Source organism: Ochotona curzoniae, unplaced genomic scaffold (genome assembly GCF_017591425.1).
Source record: "Ochotona curzoniae isolate NIBS_2020 unplaced genomic scaffold, NIBS_Ocur_1.0 scaffold_4701, whole genome shotgun sequence".
Taxonomy (NCBI): domain Eukaryota; kingdom Metazoa; phylum Chordata; class Mammalia; order Lagomorpha; family Ochotonidae; genus Ochotona; species Ochotona curzoniae.
In genome coordinates this window covers 24,363,178-24,383,810 of record NW_024467122.1, presented here as the reverse complement: position 1 = coordinate 24,383,810, position 20,633 = coordinate 24,363,178, and the positions used below count along the sequence as shown (strand labels likewise).

The following is a 20,633-nucleotide window of genomic DNA, read 5'->3' as shown; positions in this document are numbered from 1 at the left end:
TAGAAGCTGACCAAAGTCTATTCTCAACAATCTATGATTTTCAAACCACATTCTTATTGCTATAATGTACTTAACCTAGAGTACATGGTAAAAGTTTTTAACTCCTTGGTGCAATTTATGCCATTACTTATTCTACACACATCTGTTTACTTCTCGGTTCACCCATAAATTATTGTCTTCTGTCATTCCTACTATGATCATTTTTGTACTATAAATGAGTGATCCTTAACAGACACTTTGATAATCATTTTGAGCTTATTCTTCCAACTAGTTCTTCTCCGTTATATTATTGTTCCCACTCAGCTTTCTCCCTTAAAGTAGGACCCAGGATAGAACATTCAACCATAAAGACTTTCATTTAAAGAAATGTATGAGCACTTCTCTTTTACTGTGCTGCCTGGCTACAGTTACTGTGAGCTAAGAGATTAGAAGCTTCCAGGATTCCCAATTGGAATGTCATGGCAAAACCAGCTACCATATCAGCAACACTACTCTTGGGATCCAGTGGCACGGGCAATGAAAAACTACAAGTAGGCTGTGCAATGAAAAGATTTTTGCCTTCACTTTTTCAAATGGTTAATAATCTGCTGAGTCCCTCTCTTTGGTATGAAAATTGCCAACGGACTGGAATCATGCTCTCAGTTCTGCAACCAAGACAGAGATCTCGGGAAGAATCAGAAAGCTGCCATTGTGGGCGAAGCAGCCTGAGTGCAACAGCTCCTGTTCTGGGGGCAAAGTGGCATAAAGGATTTAGACAGGAACAGGAGGTGATGGTTCAAAAGAAGAAATCAGCTGAGATTCCATCAAATCTGGTCTTGATCACTTATGTCATACAACAGATAAGGAACATTTTAGATTTGATGCCAAAAATATCTGAAAAACAAGGTTAATGAACCTATTAATGGCTTCTCAGCAATTCAGGAAATACGCAGAAGCAAAATATGACTGCAAAATTGGAGAACAGAATATTGCTTGACAACAACAATTCTGATAGTCAAAATGAAGATGTAGCTAAAAGCTTCCCTAAAACATCAAAATCTAGAGCTTTTTCCATTCTGTCTTACAATCATTTAAATCTCTTCAAAATCATTCAAAACTACTGCTAGCAATCCTTCATCTTACAAAGAGAGGAGTAACAAAATCAGCAATTGGAAAAAAAATATTTTCTCTTACAAGACCTTACCATAATCACCTGCAAGATTCCATTTACAGCATTCAAGTTTTTTCCACCTGCTCATTCAAAAGCTGCCAGTTTTTGAATTATTGAATTCTCTGTTTCCAAGTTTCAAAGCTTGTACTACAATTTCATATACTGTCATAATACCCTCATACCAATTATCTTAGTTTATTTTTAATTGCTATAATAGAATTGATAAACTGAGTAATTGTTAAATAAACAAAGTTTTTTTTGGTTTGCGATTCTGGAATCTCAATAGCGCAGTGTTAATCCTTGTTTAGCTTCTATTGAAGGCCATGCACTGCTCCACGCATAGCAGATACACAGAAAGAGACTGGCTAAGCACAGAAGAGGGAACAAAGGGAATAAATACTTGATAACAACTCACTCTCAAGAAAACTAGTTCAGTCTTCCATGAGACATTGACCATCCTATAGGCACTATGGGCAAACATTGCAACTAAATTTCATCTTGAGTTTTGTTGGACATAACTACATCCAAACAGCAGCAGGAGATCATTCTATTTATCCAATACAGTTCTAAACTAAACTTACTTCGAAATGCTAATTATTCCTAGTAAATATCAAATAAATATTAGCTATCAAGCAAATATTAATTCACTTTAAATAATCATTAATTATCACCTAAGTTTGTGACAGATTTTTACAGAAAGGGGTCGACATTTTGTCCAGCAGTTACACTACTAGTTAAGACATCTGTGTCCCAGTTCAGAAGACCCAGTTTTAATCCCTAGCCTCCAGTTCCTGACTCCATCTTTCTGCTAATACAGTCCCTACAAAGCGGAGTGATGGCTCGAGTTACTAGGTCCCTGCCACTCATGTGAACTAGACTGTGTGGCTGCCTCATACTTTTATGTCAGTCTAGTCTCACCTGTTAGAGATATTTATGAAATCAATGAACCGATGGGAAGCACTGTATATGTATCTAGCTATCTTTCTACATCACAAATAAATTAATTTTTAAGAGAATTTTATGCTTTGCTTTTCTTCTTTATATAAGGCAAGGTTTGAATGGTATGTAAACTTATGTAATTGCGAGGGTGGTCTCTTCTAAAAGCACACAATATTACCATAAAGTATTTTAGGTTTTGTTCTATTTCCAACTGGTCCCTACATTTCTAGCTTTATCTTTTAGCTTTGACCCTCACACATATATTAGGCTTCCTCCAATTAAGCCAGATTGGGACTGAGAACAACAAATAATTCCTCTAAAAGATCTCATCTGTCTTTTCCCCAGCCTTTGACATAGTGTTTGTCACCTTGGACCAAACTACCTGCCATGTTTGCTCTTTCTTTTAAGATTTATTATTATTATTTGGAGTTGAAAGGCAGAGTGATAGAGAAAAAGAGACTTAGAGACTAGGAAAAAGAAGTCTTCGACTAGCCAATTCCTTCTCCAAATGACCAAAATGGCCAGGATATGTGACTCACATGGGTTGGCAGCATTGCAGGTAGTAGCTTTACCCATTGTGCCACAATACTAACCCCTTTTGTTTTGCCACTTGAATAACTCTTATCCATACTTCAAGTCTCAGCTCAGTGACCCATCCCTAGGAAAGTCTTTTGAGTTCTATTCAGATGTCCATGCCTCCCACAGAATTCAACTGATACATCGTCTGTCTAATCATTTTAATTCTTCACCTATCTGTTCCATTCTTAGCTGCTATTTTTTTTAGTTGGAACAAAGGCTATTGATTTATTTGTCTCCAAAAAGTTCAAGGTAGATGTATATTATAGGAAAATTACATAGGGATTTCAATCGATTTTATCAAACTAAAAATATCTTTAGTTTCTTTTTCCAGGACTTTTTGAAGTAGTCATATTTGGCATTCAATATATTTAGCATTCAACAAATAATGAATGGTATAAATAATGGATTCTTTTGCAAAATGTGGAAAAACAAACCTATACATGAAGTCTACATTCACACATACAAGTTAATGTCTGAATAATTTTCTAATTTTGTACTGATACAGATTAAGGCATGTTTTCAGAAAAATTCCATGACATTGGAGGAAAAAATGTATTAATCTACCTTTATATCTAAATGAATTGATTTAAGCAACCAACAAATGTTAGGACAGGATTCTGCAGGCTTAGAATGGATCTTTTTATGTAGCAGATGTTGCCACAAAAGGAACCCAAAGCCTCTGCTGCTGCTGAAAGGATTCAGGTGGACACGCATAGTAAGCGGTTCTATATTGGTTACATTTGATTTGCTGTAAAAGCAGAAATGACAAGAAAGAAAAGCTAAGAAAAAAATCGTTCAGTCAATCATTTTCATGAACCAGAACTGTACTCACAACAGTACATAGACTCCTTTGGAAAGATAAACTATTTTAACACTAGTAACACCAAATATTATAATAAAGTAAATGTGCTAAAACAAGAATCAATTGAATGTTATAAACTGCATTTCAGATGTTCCACACTGTTGCTTTCCCTTTGTAGTACGAATAGCTCAGAGCTACTATAGCACCTTTCACATACCAAATGGAAAGTTAGGAAACACCAATTCCAGAGAGAATCACTGCTAAGTAACCTGTCAGGTACTCTTTCACACTGCTTTTACTGAATATGCTGATTTTCTTCAAGTTGCTTCCAATTTTGAAAAGCAATCTTTTACCAAAAGAAAATGTTGCATGAAAAAATAGACTATTTTATATTAAACCAGCATGACTTGCTTTCATTGTTCATAGTAACAACAGGGTCAGGACAAAGGAACTGAGCCCAGCAAGACCCAGAGGCCTCACTGGCAAAGATATATTGGTTCTGCTACCACACAGTGCTCGCAGAAGGAGGCTGAGTGGTTAACTCTGACAGCAGGGCAAAGGGGAAGTCATTGAGAGGAATGGACCTAGACAAGAAGTAAGGAATTACACCGTTCCCCTAACTACGCTTGAGGAAAACTGCTTTATAACAGGGCATAGACATATTTCTCAGAGCTGGTGCTTCTTTCCCACCATTATTTTGTTATTACTTTATGTGAGTAAAATGTCTGAATTTTACATTGAAAATATTCCTCCCAGAAAGATATACAACATTTCTCAAAGAAACAATGATTGAAAAAAATTGATAGGGTTAGTAAATTATATAACTATTCACAGATATGGTATTGCCTTTCTTCTCAGCTGCCCTGCTAGTAAGGGGCAGCATGTAACTTGCCTTGGATGATGAGATGTGAGAAAGAGTGTATAATATTTCAAATAGAAGCTTTGAGAACACTGCATATTTGCCATTCTCGCTCCTGCTTCCACAACAATTGGCAATTTTCTGGCAAGAAGTTTTACCATTAGACTAAATCCTGAAGTGAATATGACATGGAACTGAACTGCAACCAACTCATAAAAGACAAGCAGCATGAATAAGAAATAAACTTTTTTTCTTTCTGGTGTTGAAATTTGGAAGAGTTTTTTGTTAACACTACTAAGTCTAGCTCATCCTGACTAATAGTTTTGATGACAGCACTAACAGAAACTTAAAACAATAAGAATAATTACATATGTACTTTACTTCTTAAAACTATAGAATTTTTAAAACTAAATTCAATATTTAAACAAAATCATAAAAATAAAAACAGGTTGTACTCTGAAAGATAAGAGGATTATCACAAAAGGATAATATTGTAGGTAGAAATTAAAATCCTAGGCTAATCACTTAGTACTTATTCCCCCTGAAATTTGCGTTATTTCAGTTCCCTTATGTGGAAAAACCAGTGGGGGAAGGTTCAAATGCTTTTCTCCTGTCACCCATACAGGAGACCTGGAAGAAGTGCCTGATTGTGGTCTGATGCAGTGTTGACTTTTGCAGTCATCTGGAAATTGAACTCACAAAAAAAGGTTTTTTCCTCTGTCTCTCTCTCTCGCTGGAACTCTTATTTTCAAATAAATGAATATATATTTTTAAAAAATAGACCAGCACATCTCACACAGCTTCTGTGGACTGAAACTTCATGTTAGGTTGACTGGCCTCTGATGCAGTGTCTTTGATGAGCTTGTAGTCCAGATGTCAACCCAGGTTACATTCAGTGCCTCACTCAGTGCCTGGAAACTCTGTGTTGCATAAATGGACGACCTACAGTTCCTTGGCTTATGAGACTCTTCATGGAGATGCTTGGATGCCCCTTTTCCAGCTACTCGTGTAGCTAGCTTTTCTCCAATGCAAATAATTCACACTGTCATTTCTGCATTATTTAATTATTTGGATACCATAGCATTTACACTTCTGTGATTATCAAGACTTGAGGATTATTGGAAGCTATCTTCAATGGTGGCTACTGTATTTATATTGCCCCACAACTTATTGAAAATCCTGGTCCCAAGCTTTTTGCATTTATTGAATTTGGAGTGTTTAAGTTCCTGGCTGCTGGCTTCAGCATGGTCCAATGCCAACTGTTGTAGGCATTTGAGTAGTGAAGCAGTGAATGGAAGACATCTTTGTCTCCACCTTCCTCCTTATAATTCCACCTTTTACAGAAATAAACAAAAAACTAAATCTTTACAAAATAAACAAAAGGCATACCTCTCTGTTCGGGCGCCAGTTCTCGGGGTTTAGGCCTGCCAGCAGGCCCCGAGGTCACCGAGGGTGAGGCAGACGGTGGCCTTCGGCCACGAGAACCTCCGGAGACAAGCTGGTGAGGAATGTCCGCCTTATTACGCACAGGTTACAGGTTTTAAAGGGTACAGAATGGGAGGGCCGGAGGGAGCCTTCCGGCAAACACCATGCTCACCAAAGATGGTTGATTGCAATGATGATCACCTGGGGCGATCGTCCACACATACCTTAAGAGAGAGAGAGAGAGTGTGTGTGTGTGTGTGTGTGTGTGTGTGCGCGCGAGCAATTGTGTGTGAGCGATCACAGGATTTGAGGAATGATTAGTGAGTAGAAGATATTTTTTTCTCTCTCCTCCCTCACTTACTGCCTTCGTTCATCCCTCACAGTTGGTCTGTCTTTCAAATAAATAAATGTAATTCAAAAGATACTATCATTATGTAAAGCTCCCTCTGTTTTTAAAATGTTGTTTTCTTACTCATATCTGGTAGGGGTCACACATCTAAGGACTTACAGTAATCAAATCTCATTATAAAACAATCAATTATTTTACAACGAATAAAGCAGATTATATTTCTTTGAAAATGTTATCCTACAAAATTTTAAGAGTAAGCCCTTGTTCAAAAGCTTAAAGAAAGCTTACAAAGATTTAATTGACAAACGTAATCGGCTGAGAAGTACTTACTAACATCCTTCCTTCATACCAGTCTTCTAGCCAACAAGTGTTACCAATCTAAGCAGGTAAGCTACAATCTCTGGATTCAGAACTGTGCAATTTAATAGAGGGAGACAGATATATAGGTAAAAACACCTTCCTCTCCTCTCCCATTATGAACAAAACTTTATCACACTAACATAAAAATATAAATCTTGCTAGTTCCAGGCCTACACAGAAAACTCAATCCCTTAATTTCTACCCCCACTCCCACCAGTAACAAAACTTGTATTTGGAACTCAAGAGTTTATAATTTATGAATATGTGTAGGTTCTTCCTGTCACAGGACCCTGCTCCCAACCTGTCACAGGACCCTGCTGCCATGAATCCTTCCAAATGAGTTGGCCTCTGGTATTAGAAATATTGTGTTTCCACTTTCACTTCTCTTCACTACTCTGTTTTTTGCCACATGGTTGCGTGAAGTCTCATTTCTCACAGATCTATCTGAATTCACCCCAGACCCAGTGGGTTCCTAACAGTTTCACAATCTCCTGAGGAGGTGGAAGGTGATACGAAATTTGTATAAATCTGCTTAATTTTAATAAAATACTCAACTTCCAAATCTCTTTACAACAAAGCAACATAGGCTCTTCTCAAACACCTTGCTCTGCCATCCCTCAGTCTTTGTAACTCAGCTTATTCCCTCATTTCTTCCTGCCCTTGATCTTCACTGGTCTTTTTGTACAGAAATGTGCTAGAGGCCCTTCAGTGTTCTCTGTACCTGACACTCCACAGGCATGCGATAGTCTATATTGTTATAAAAATATATCTGTACTCCTTAATCACTCATTGTGCTCTCAACTACACTGCCCAATCTATTCTGGCAGTACCAACCACTGCTGTACCAAATTAGTACAGTTAGGACCATCAATATTTTTGTTGCTAGATCCCATAGGAATTTCTCCCTATCAAGTGTTTCTGCATCCAACTGTTCCTTAACCCCTCCACTAAAAGCTCAAGAACATTTGTGATATGCAGTGACTACATACACTGTCAGAAAACTTGTAGTGACCTTAATTATATTTCAAGCTACCAGGCTGGAACTTCAACCATTTTCTCCATAGGCACATTGTTAGAAATCATAGCTTCAAGCAACAACTGAAAACAATTCAGTCCACAATTATAGTCTATTTCTGCAGGCAGGGTACTCTAGTCTAGGTCTTCATCTCTTGTTTCTTTCCTTGCATCAATTCCTGCTTCTCAGATTATAGCCCAATAAGAAATACAGCTTAATATCACATTGTACATATTAGTGCCTTCTTATCCATAAGGAATATATTTCAAAGGCCCCAAGAGAGGACAGAAATCAAATCAGGAATTTGGTCTAGCCATAAAGATAGCAGTTAAGATGCCTGTATTCCACAGTGGAGTACCTGGGTTTGATACTCAACTCATGGGAAGTAAACCACCAGGTGAGAAAAACGTTGTTCCATCAACTGAACTGTTCAACTATGTCCGTTTCTCTCTCTCTCTGTGTTTTGGGTTTTTAAAAACTTTACATACTATATTTTCTGTATACATAACATATACAAATTCCATGCTTTTTCTACTCTAAATAAGTATTTTACATGTACTGGAGTCATAAACTTAACAGTGTGAACTGCGACAATAAAACTGGCATAGCTATCTTTTGCTTTCTTCACAGTTTCACGGATAGAAGTTTTGATATTACTATGGATCTTAGCAAGCTGAGTGTACTATTTTTTCTTTCCATACTGTCAAGACTTTCACTTTTTCACTTAGAGAAAGCACTTCACATCTTCTCTTTGGCATATCTGAAACGCCAGTATCACTCCTCTTAGACTGGGTGCCATTTTTTGTACTAAAATACATATTAATTGAAAACAAGCATTGCAGTACCATGACAGCCAATCTGATATCAAAATGCCATCCACATGGGAGATTCATATGGAGTTCCAGACTGCCTACTTTTGGCAGGGACTAAGCCTACCTGTTGTGATCACTTGGGAATTGAGCCAGTGGATAGGAGTCCTCTCCCTCTCTCTCTTTTCCCTCTCTCCCTTCCCCACACACTCCCCCACATGTGTAGGTATGTGTGTGCCTGTTATGTATATTTCTCCCTTCTCTGTCATTCTTGGTTTCAAATAAATAAATCATGAAAGAAGTGAAATATGTGGAGCTAAATATGATCAAAGTTGTTAATCTGGGGATCTTCCATATGAGAAATGATGTGTAAAATGAGGACCAGGACCAGGAAAGAAGATGATAGAGAGTCAAGCAATGCCCTTCTTTCTGTATTCTGAAAGATGTGAGGTTTAATCTCCTCTTAATATAAAGGAACTGGTGAACCATAGCTTATATTTATAGTCACTACATGTGAGTTAATTGGCCCTCAGTATTCTCAATTTGTGCTTGTTTAACTTTTAATTTTTCATATTTTTCACATTTCTATCAAATCAAGGTTTCATACTATAGTTTTACTTGAAAACCTTTGCCTTATTCCTTTACCTGAGGACTAAGCTTTGAAGTAAACATAGGGTCTTTGTGAAACCTATGCTTGCCTCCTACATTCACTCCTTTTGTTTATACTGGAGCAGGAAATGTTCCTGATGACCCACTGAGCCCCATAAAGGTTCTCTGAACAGTAGAGAAAATGACTGTGCTAATAGGCTTCTGAAATGCTCGTAAAATGTGACTGAAACAAGTGCAAGCCTCCCCACCACATTGCCCTTAGCTGATGTGCCCCCAGGAGGGCTGCTTTGCCAGGGGCTAGCACTGGGCCTGCTGCGGTTTGGGCTAATGTGATCTTGGTAAAGAGGTGTTGCTGTTTTTCAGCATCCTCAACTCCTGCTGAAATCTCAAAGAGGTGAGGGCTACCTATTGATCAGGCCGCTGTGGGAGGGGTACTTGCTGAAATGAGTCTACGGTGCTCCCAGGGGAGCCCTTTATGTCCACCATCTGTGGTGGCCGGCTGTGCACCAGTCCCAGAACGCTTTTTAATTGGAATGGCTGTTCAAACAGCAAGCACGATTTCAGTTTTCTCCTTGCCTCAACCATACTTTTTGCTTTTGCTCTTTAAGTGGGAAAAAGAATAGTTTGTTTTCCAATATTGGATTTTTTTTTCTACTTGAAAGCAGTCCATTGGACGTTTTAAAGGAGTCCAGGCAAATGAGAAGAGTTAGCTCAATTATCTGTACTAGAGTAAATTAGCAGCTGATTAAGAACAAAGGAAACTCTTTTGCTATTGAGTTACTGTCAACCATACCTCTTCTTATATAAAAGCTTGCAAAATAAGCCGATTCTATTGCCTCCTGAGAATTCAGGGTTGTTTTTGAGAAGAGTAGCCCAGAGAAAGTGTCTTGGAAGTCAGAGTGGTTCTTTGCTTTCTGTGGGAAATTGGTGCCAGGACTTTTGAAAAATAACAAAATCTGAAGATGTTTAAGCCCCTTATATAAATTGGCACATTAGTTGCCCATAAGCAATACATGTCCTCCATATACTTTCAAGATGATATTAACTAGCTATTAAACTATTGTTCAGGAAATGATAAAAAAGATTTGTGTGTGTTCAGTACAGATGTAACCATCTTAGGCTTAATTATGCTTTCTATCTGTGGTTGATGAACTCTGGAGGTGGAATCCCTGGATATGGAGGACTTGGTTGGACACTGTTTTGTCTCCTACCCATATGCACCAAAAGCCTATGTTAACCTGCTGTGGAAAGTACTTCTTGAGGCAGCAAGGAGTTGACATTCCGGCAGTGAGATTATTTTATTTATGGCCTCATCTTAAGTTACTTTACCAGCATGTGTCTCCATTGTACTGTGGGAGGAACTTTTCAAATTCTCATCCATAGAGTGGTAAATGTGACAATAGATTAAATGAGATATTATTTATAAATCAGTTTGAAGTTGCTTGATATGAGGGTCACTAAATTTTTGCCTTAGATATGATTTACATGCTGATAACCTCTCCCTATATGACATCATCCCCACATTTCAGATCTTGTTAAGGAAGGACAGAAACCATCTGGTATTTACTTAAAGCTTGTTTATGCTCATATGATGGAAAGGCAGTGGCAGTGAGGTGAGAGGAGACATAGGAAGAGACAAATTGAGAGAGGGAGGGATATGAGAGGGAGAAAAATAGAATCTTGCATCCCCTGGTTGGCTTTCAATGCCTACAATAGCCATGGCTGGGCCAGGCTGAAGCCAGGAACCAGAAACTCCACGTAGGTGTCATAAGTATCCCAGCTTCACTTGCTTCATCATAGGATACATGTATAGGAAGCTGGACTGGGGCAGGAGTTGGAATTCAAACGGGATGAATATATCCAAGTTCCTGATGTGCACGATGTCCATTCTCTGTGTGTTTTAATGGACTATCTTAATGGTTTTATGTGGATTTGTGCCATCAGACAATTCATAAACCCTGCATTTATAGATGCATTCTACATTCTGCATAGACTCTGTTCAGACAACAATCTTGGTAGGAAATATTTCCTTAAGATATTATGCTGTAGTACCCTTTCTGATAAAATTACATACTGATATGTAAGCATAATATTGAAAAGTACAAGCAACAATGCCTGTTTGGCTACAATAATATTTTGAAATAGTGGTGGCAATTCTTTTTTTTTCCCTGTACTCTTCTTTTGTCTTCTGTAATTCAAGAAGGCAACCAGATTGTATTCTTTGCTCGTGATACATATGAAATGAGAAGCAAAAAAGGCTGCAGTATTGCACTGATCTTCCAAAACCTAAGCTTTGGAATTCGATAACAGACATTAAAATATGGGTACTCTCAAACACTGACAGCTAAGAACCTGAAGAGATTTTTGAAGGGATTGGGGGAAATGAGACAAGAGATTCCTTTTAGGTCAAAGAGATGGGGAACAGAGACAGACCAAGAGGGAGAGAGAGAGTTCTGTGGGTGTGTGGAGCACAAAAGAGCTTTGCTCTGCCTCTCAGCCAGACCATCAGATTAGACAACAAAGCCCCTGAGCAGAAGCAGCTGTGAGTCGCAGTCATGACCACAAGGAAGCTTCCTTGAAAGAGATTCTGGAAATTAAGTGTGCCATTGTTCCATCAAGCCCTATAGATGAGGTTGTAAAATCATTGTATTGGTGAGCTGTGTAAGAAAAGGCTCAGGCTACAAGGAGCTCACCATTCCGCACGATCTGGGACTTCACTGTAACTAGGGAAGACCCTAAAGAAGTCTTCGTTTCTCTAGCCTAATGAGCAGCCATTTCTCCTACCTCCTGCATGAAACCCTTTGTTATATAGTCATCCCTTGGTATTCACAGGGGAATGGTTTTGGGGCTTCCCATCGATATAAAAATTTCAGATTCTCAAGCGCTTACACTAAAAGGAAAGAGTATTTGCATATACCTTATACACCTCTTCTGTATATCTTCAATAATCTCTTGGATATTTATAATAATAATAATGTGATATAAATTGTTATTGCATTATCTGTGGAATAATAACAAAGAAAAAAGTGTGTGCACGTTCATTTCAGTTGTACTCATTTTTTCTGAATTATTTTTAGACTGTGATTGGTCAAATTACTGATGCAGAACACACATCTGTGGAAGACTGCTTGTACTAGCAAATTCACTCTGAATTCCACGGTTGAGTCCTGGGGAGGGCAATGAAGGGGAATATCTGGCAGGCATCTTTCCGATGGTGCCTTTCCTATATTCATCTCCTGAGATATTAAGCACAAAAGAACACAAAAATCTATTTGACTCTTTAGATGGAAAATACTCAGAGAATAAAATATGTACATCTCCAGATACTATCTTAGCTATGTTCTTTCCTAAATAAAAAACTTCTATTCTTACAAGTAAAATGTACTTTTCACAAATGCTGCTGCTGCCTGCTGCAGTTCTCCCGGCCTCTACTTTCCACACACTCAGCACCTGGAATAGACCCATAAATACCCCGTCTCTCTCTCTCTCGGTCAAGTAGTGAGGCCAATGAGGAAAACGTTGTCCTTTCCAGTTGTGCATGCACGTCAGAGTGTGTGAGTGTGTATCATTATATGTGTCCACTATGTGTGTGGGGCAGTGAGGGTGGAGGAGTTCTTTTCCCTGCAAGCATTGTCTCCAAATAACAGGTCAGCCTGGCATAAAGGCCGCCCTTATCCTGATTTGGCACAGTCCTCTCATGAACCTAGAGAAACCACAGGCTGAGCTGATCTTGTCTTTGGCAAAAAGTCAGCCAGGCTACTCAGAAAAGGAGAATAGTTTCCCAGAACAAGTCTTCCCTTCTTCCTCAGAGCAAACTTCTTCCTCCAGTTTCACCTTTGGCTCTTTTAGGAGGTATAATGGGAAGGAAAAGAGAAGAAAGTCATCCCTCTATGCTTACTATTCTCTTCAGGAAGCCAGAGCTTCCTTGTGTTCTGCTGGAATGTATGTGTAAAGACAGCCAATTGCTGATTGACAAGGTTTCCTTACCTTGTCACTCCACTGTTCAAAATACACTGTTTTTGTTGTTGTTGTTGTTTGTTTGTTTGTTTTTTGTAAAAAGAAACAGGAGAATCAAGATGGTGGAATAGGGTAAGGACATGTTTAAACGGGTGGAAAAACATTTAATCAGGATGAAGCAAAGAGGACACATTCCAGGAAAGAGGAAAGCACAGAACAACAGCAGAGGGATGCCTGGAGGCTGACAGACACAGGAAAGCAGCGGACACAACGGTGTGGTGTTGCAGTGAGTGATACTCCAGTGGCATTCAGCTAACGGCCATCTGAACTCCACCAGCAGCCGGAACTCCACCAGCAACCAGGCAGGAAGGGACTTTCACTGGGAGCTTGGGAGGTGAACGCAGACAAAAAACTGTCCATCCTGCTGGTCCATTTGATTTGACCAGGAACAGAGACAGAGCAGTAGATCCCAGATGGACAATGCAAGAACAGGGTGGATTTCACAGCCCAGTCAGCCCCCTAGAGCTGAATCGGGTGCCATTTTTTTAAAGAGGCAAAGCAAAGGGAAAGGACTGAGCATACGCTAATCTGGGAGTGAACTCCTTTCTGACTCAGTGAACTGCATCAATGTGGCATTCTACAGGTTCCCCCAAGACAGGTCTGGGTAGCCCTCAGATCTGATGACCAACAGATCAAGAACTCTAGTAGTGGTATGTCAGGCGCCATTTTATACACTGTGGCAAAAGCTTTAGGACTGCAGGGAACAACAGTGAACTGTGCATGTGTTGAGCTCACGAGAACTCACTGAGTTCCGTGGATTGCACTGGTCTCGCAGGAAAATAATACCAACTGTGGCATCGTATGGGTCAAAATAGGTCTGTGTAGCACCCAGACCTAACATCCAACAGGTTCCAGCAAGATCAGCGCCGCCAACAACCTAACTATATAGGACACGTGTTGTCTCCCTAATCCTGGGACCTGCTCCAACCAGAAGTGGGAGAAAGGTTGCAGAGACAACAGTGCAGCCTCAGCACAGTATCACAGGAGGAGGAGGAAGCAAACAAAAAGCTGGAAGCAGAGCTGGATCAGGCCAAAAAAAGTATTCAAGAATTGAAAGACACTATTAAGAGGCCAAATATAAGAGTTATGGGAGTCCCAGAAGGTGCAGAAAGAGAAGCTGAGTTTGCAAATGTATATAACTCTGAATGTAAATGGCTTAAGCTCAATCAAACGGCATAGGTTAGTAGACTGGATTAAAAAACAAAACCCATATATTTATTGTCTAGAAGAGACACACTTCACCAACAAAAATCAGTGGAAACTATATCACATGGGTTTTGTTTTTTTTACTGTTAGTTTCATCTTTTCAAAGCAGTTCCTTCTGATTAAATCATTCAATGACTCATAGATCATGCGGTGGCATCATTTTCTTCAAGAAGGTTCTTGATTTTCATTTCTTCAGCTACACATTAGTCATTTGGTAGCATGTTATTTAACTTCTTGGTGTTGTTAATTTCTTTTTTCTCCCTGATGTTGATTTTGTTTCGTGACTTTTCATTTAAGGGGATGTATAATAGCTCTGTAATGGAGACTGTCATATCTAACAACATGTCATTTAACTGTATGGCATTGTAAATTTCTATTTTTCTTTCTATTTTTGATTTTGTACTATGACTTTTCATTTAAGGGGATGTACAGTAGCTGTGAAATGGAGAATAACATATCCAGATGTGAGGATAAAATGTAGTATGCATTTCTACTTCCAGACAAAGATGGACTTACAATGAAACTGTTCACTATATCTTGACAATAGGATGCTGGACTCTGCCATTGCCCGTGCCCGCAATGATGGCCATATGACTGTGTATGAAAAACTATATTTTAGGAATGATATAGAGGAACTAGGTCGGGGGGGAAGGAATTGTGGAGGGGATAAGGGAAATTCCAGGAGCCTATGGAACTGTATCATAAAATGATAATAATAATAATAATAAAATGTAAAAAAAAGAAAAAAAACAAAATACACTATTTTTTTCAAAGTCTTATAACAATCACTAAAAACTTCAAAAAACAACTCATCTTTATGACTTTAAAAAAAAAACTCTACATACTCTTTAAGGAAAAAAAAATGAAGCTGAAATCAAATTTAACATTAAATTAACCCACTATTTACCTAAAAGGGGTAGACACCAGAATACTAAATGAGATAGATCAGATATTCAGTTATTTATACTCTTTATGATTATAAAGGAAAATATTTTAAATGACAGCACTCAGAATACCAATTTTAAACCAGTCATATAAAGTCAGAAATAAAAAATGCTATTTAAAGCTAAAACTTAAAGGGTAAAAACGAGAAAGAAAAATTTCCTCAGATGTTCCCCAACCTCCTCTCCCTGAGTTTCTACTTTAATTGCAAACACTGCTGTGAGAACTATCAATTGCAGACTTTCTTCCTCAACCAAAAACACTTTCATGCCAAAGTTAAGTTAACTCAAGGGTACGGGGGAAAGAAGAAAAGCATTTTCTCTAATACTAAGAGTCATGTTGAGGATATGCCTTCAAAAACAACTCCTACCTAAACTTGCTTATGACAACCGACATAAAAAAATATTTGACTTTGAAGCGCTATAGGCAAAATTCTTCCTCTCATATATTCATATTTGTATGTGCAAATTCATAACCTGTTCCTGAAATCAACAATAAAGAGATCTATAGCAAAATGTCATTCAATGCAACAAAATATAATAGAATAACATTTTAAACTAGGAATTCTTTTGGAAATGAGAAAGAAATAGATACATAAGAAACCTATTTGTTAGATATGGATGAGCCAAAAGCTGTGAATTCTATCAGTCATGGTGGAAGGAAAGGCATAACCAATTATATGCTTCTTAGTGTCTATATGGTAAAATCAACCAATTCAATAGAGGATGATGAACTGTGTGACACAGTAGAGTCCCCTCACAGTAGCATGACCATCAATGTGACAATACATCTCAAAGGACTGTTTCTTTTAACACGCTCAAAACAGTCATGTAACACGAAAGCACAATTTAGCAGCAACTATTTCTATTGGAAAGAGATTCCCAACTCAGTTCACCTGGGATGAACCAATTTTTAGAATGGACAATCAAGCTTTCACCAAGTTTCAGCAGAAGTGAGTCCCAGCTCACGCCTCGTTCAAGTATCTCAACTGAAGGCTAAGTACCGTTCCCTTTGCCGTAAGAGTCAGACTAGGCTGTCCTTTTCCACATAACTGAGGTGCTAACAGAAGACCTAACACTTCTTCTCACATGTAGCTGAAGAAGTGTCTAAATACATGCTCTTGAGTGTTACTTAAAATTATAACCTAAGCGGGAGCATCTGATAGTATCATGACCATCTTAACCTAGAACAAAATTAAACTACTTTCATTATTTATAATCCAGGAGAAATGAATATTTTAAATAAAATGAGGACTGCTACCTACAAACACAAAGAAGCTGATACTTTTTTTCAATGATCACATAATTCCTTAATTCATGCATTCCATTCCACATAATACATTTTTCAAAAAGTCTTCATTTTTATTTCACTTGAAGGAAGGGAGACAAAAACAGAGAAACATCTACTCTCCATTGCTTCACTCTTTAGAGTCCTAAAACAGCCAGCACTAAAACCAGGAGTTCAAGACTCAATTCAAATCTATACCACTTGGGTGGCAGGAAACCAAGAACTTGGCCTGTTATCTGCTGTCTCCTAGTGTGCACATTTTTGGGTAGCTAGGACTAGAAGCAGAGCTAGAATTTGAACTCAGTCTCTCACATATGGGATACCAGCATGTGAAGTGGCATCTTAACTGTTGTATCAAACACTTGCCTCCCATGTGATGCATGTTTTAATTATTCCATTCATTTTGCTGTGCTTGCATTTAACCTATATTTCTTTCAATAAATTCTAGAGCTTGACACTTAGCACTCACCTTGTCAGGCATTTTCTATTCTAGGATTTTTTTTCTCTCTCTCTTTTTTATTTGTTACATTGCATTATGTGACACAGTTTTATAGGCACCGGGATTCCCCCTACCCCTCCCTAAACCTCCCACCCATGGTGGATTCCTCCACCTTGTTGCATTACCACAGTTCAAATTCAGTTGAGATTCTTTCATTGCAAGCATTTATCAAGCATAAAGTCCAGCATCTTATTGTCCAGAAAAGTTCAATGGTTTCTTGGGGAGACCATCTCTGGTCTGAAGGTAGAGCTGGTAGAGTATCATCCCTCAAAACAAACAAACAAATAAACAAACAATCTAGAATAGATAGACAGAGAACAATAAGGAAAGCTTAGCATCAGACAGGCAACGGTCAGCGTGGATACACTTACACCTCACTAGGTGGGACACAAAGATTAGTTACTCCTCACTAGGGTATTGAAGATTGCTCTGCACACCCCTCCTAAAACTGTTCACCTAAACTGTTGACACATGTTTTGTTAGAGTTATAGAGTTAGACTATCCGAAAAACAGCAAGGTTCAGCAAAATTATGCTTCAACGCTATAAACTGCCAAATACTAACATTAAAATAGACACGAGACAGCTGAATAGTAATCTATAGCCATTTTAAGGTGTATTCTAGGATTTGAATTTGAATTTTTCATTGCCCCTTAATTACTCAAAAATAATTTGCACAAATCAATTCAGAGCATTTCTCTGTCTTTTTGGTATGAAATGTCCTAATTATTCATTCAGAATCGTATTCATTATGTTTTTTTCTAAAGATTTATTTATTTTACTTGAAAGTCAGAATTACTGAGGGAAACAGAGGAGAGGGAGAGATCTTGCATTTATGAAGTCACTCTCAAATGGCCACTAGAGCTGGGCTGGTTCAAAGGTAGGAGCCAGAAGCTTCTTTTGGCTCTAACCATGTGGATACATGCATCCAAAGATTTGGGCCACCTTCTACTGCTTCTCAGGGTATTATCCAAACAGCCAGGACTCCAATCATAGGTAAGATCCTGGAACATAGGTGGAAGATTTTGAAGAACTGTGCCAACTCTTCAATATATTTGAAAATTATTTAATATACTATTCCAAAATCATGTTTAATAGGTTGTAAGCTCATTTCTTTCATTAAAATATTTTGTATTTTAATTTTTCAGATGAAATTATTTATATTTGAAAATGCATTATAAAATGTATGAGTTCTGTATTCATTAAATGTACATGTATCAAGGTCGTTCATTGTAGTTTTCTGGTATTTTGGATGGTCAGCAAACCCATCTGCTTAAAAAAGCTCTGTTATTTACCGCTCCCCCCACCCCCGCCTATGGTTAAAGAAATGTCTAGTTTATGTAATGATTTTGTGAAAATTTATCCCATGGATATTTCAAAGTGATTAGTTACTCTCATTTAGGAAAATAGACTGTAGTACCTGATACATGATTTTCTCTCCAGCTCCATGAGTTTTGATTTGTTGTTATTCATTACTCAGGCTGTTTCATATCATAAAATGTATCCTATACTTCTATTCCCAGTCAGTCCCAGAACATTTTACATTAATTAAATATTCACATCTCCAAATTGTAAGGGGCTTCATTTCAAAATAAACCTCGGCTTCTAAACATCTCTGTGCAATATTTTATAACAGAGGGAAATATTACATCCTAACACATGGTAAATCATGAGGGCAGAGATTTCATCAGTTCCTCTCACATTTCATATAATTTGCTCTATGTGGTGCTTAAAGTCCTGAAAGGAAAAGTATTAATCTTGCACAATGTCTGGGACAAGGCAAACCACGCACAATGTGGAGTTATCTGGCCAGTATATGGAATTGTGTATTCTTTTCACGACAGGCAAAACTCATCCTGGATATCCTAGGATCAATGCTTCATGAGAATAAAGGATCTGACTGGAGTAAAAGAAGGATCGGTATGGAGGTGTTCACCAGCCACCAACTATAATTTTTTTTGTACCAACTATGGTTACTAAAAAGAGATGTACACCATGAAAGGATAGAGAGGCAGTATGATGGAACAAAGGTGCTCAGCAAAACAAAGATGTTCCGAGTGACTCTGGAGTCAAAGGAAAGTCCTGGGGAGAGGTTGGTGCTATGAATATGTTGGACTTGCTGTCTGTGCCTATCAGTGGAAATCATGGAACTGCTGGCCCAAATCATGAACATCAAACACAAAACATCACAGGATGATAACACGGTCGTATGCTGTGATCTCAAAATACTGCTGTAACTGACCCATGACAGTATCCAAGGTCAACTTTTCCTGTGTTGTTTTTGATATTTGATTTGTTGGTCACATACATTGGAATAATAATATTTGCCAACATGTTAAGAATTCAGCACAGCAAGTTGGAATGCCAAATGAATTAGGGAGCTTGTAGTTTCAGTTCTGCCCAATTGGAACCCATTGGACTTGAACTGATGATTACAACATGAAAGACATTCAAGAGACAGCTGCTGCCAGTAGACACACCCCTGCTCCCTCTATAATAATAGAAAACAAGTTTGAACCCAACATCACTGAGAAAATGCCATAACTCAAAAGAAAAGATTGTCTGCGGGATGCCTTTGGAGAGTATGACAAGGTGTTGGCTATAATCAAATGCTTGAAAAGTAGACCTGTGGAGCTTACAGTGCATCTGGTAAAATTAAGATTACTGTAGAGGTAAAGAAGAAAAGCATTCCTAAAAAAATTGCAACTAAGGTCTGAATCAGAAGATCAGTCCTGTCACCAGTTCCCTGGAGGCCATGGGTACAGTGACTGCTGAGCACATAGAGAAGGGAGTATCCTGCTCAGATGAAATCAGTTGTTGTCCACTGACCATACATTTCTTTTTTTTTTTAAGATACAGTTTAGTTGGCACTGCAGTCTCCCTTTCCCTTCCCAAATTCCCTCCCTTCCCTCTGTTCACCCCTCCAGTCTTACAGTGGGTGTCCTACATGAATTTTCACAAGTCTGTCATGCTGACACTGGGCTGTCCCCCATCAATGCAGGAGATTGTCAGTCATTTCGTTCTGAGCCCATCCTCGTAGCGCATGCATGAGGACTTACTTGTCTCTGAGAAACTGATACATTCTGCATATAAATTTTTAGTGAATATCAGAATTATAATATCCATGACTCACTATAATGAATTTTCCAAGGATCCTAATTAAATGAAGCATCATCTGAGCTTAGCTCCTTCAAAACAATCTGCTCTGAAAGCAAATGACAGGAATATTCCTTATGCATTCAGATAGCAGTTCTAAGTACACTATCAAAATGCTTATTACCCCTGTGTGTAATTACTCACTTATTCCTGTAAGATTAGGATACATTCAGCTTGAAGTAACAGAAAACGTGACTAATGATAATTCAAACATTGAGAGTTCACTTTTCTTACATAAAAGTCTACAGACCAAAAAACTGCTGGCATTATTAGTCCAGTAACTCAACATCTCCAATTTCCTTGACATTTCCCTTGTGTTCTCCAGGTGCCTGCCAAAGCTTCCAATCCACACTTAAAACAAGAATAAAGAAGGTAACAGAGAAGGGGCTGTGCCATCATTGTCTGTTTCACTTACCAAGATAACAAATACGTTTCTGAAACTCTCCCAGAAACTTCATCTCATCTTGTTTGATAGGGTGAAATCACATTGCACAGTTTCAGGGAAGGCTGGAAAAGTACAAATGGCATAAGTGTGAGTCCCTTAGAGTCTGTGCTTAAGGCTTCTCATAGATCATCTGGGAGCGGTCATGCAACATAGCAAGGAAGAAAGGTAAAGTTGGAAACCAAAACAA

General features: G+C 38.3%; 1 protein-coding gene across 1 annotated transcript; it reads right to left on the bottom strand.

Moving 5' to 3' along the window:
• Nucleotides 1-630: 630 nt before the first annotated feature.
• Nucleotides 631-19,927, bottom strand: LOC121149411 (vomeronasal type-1 receptor 3-like). Its single transcript, XM_040970050.1, is given in 6 exon segments — nucleotides 631-725; nucleotides 5,719-5,845; nucleotides 18,872-19,057; nucleotides 19,282-19,439; nucleotides 19,442-19,536; nucleotides 19,905-19,927. Coding segments are annotated over 6 exon segments (684 nt in total).
• Between the last annotated feature and the right edge of the window lie 706 nt (nucleotides 19,928-20,633).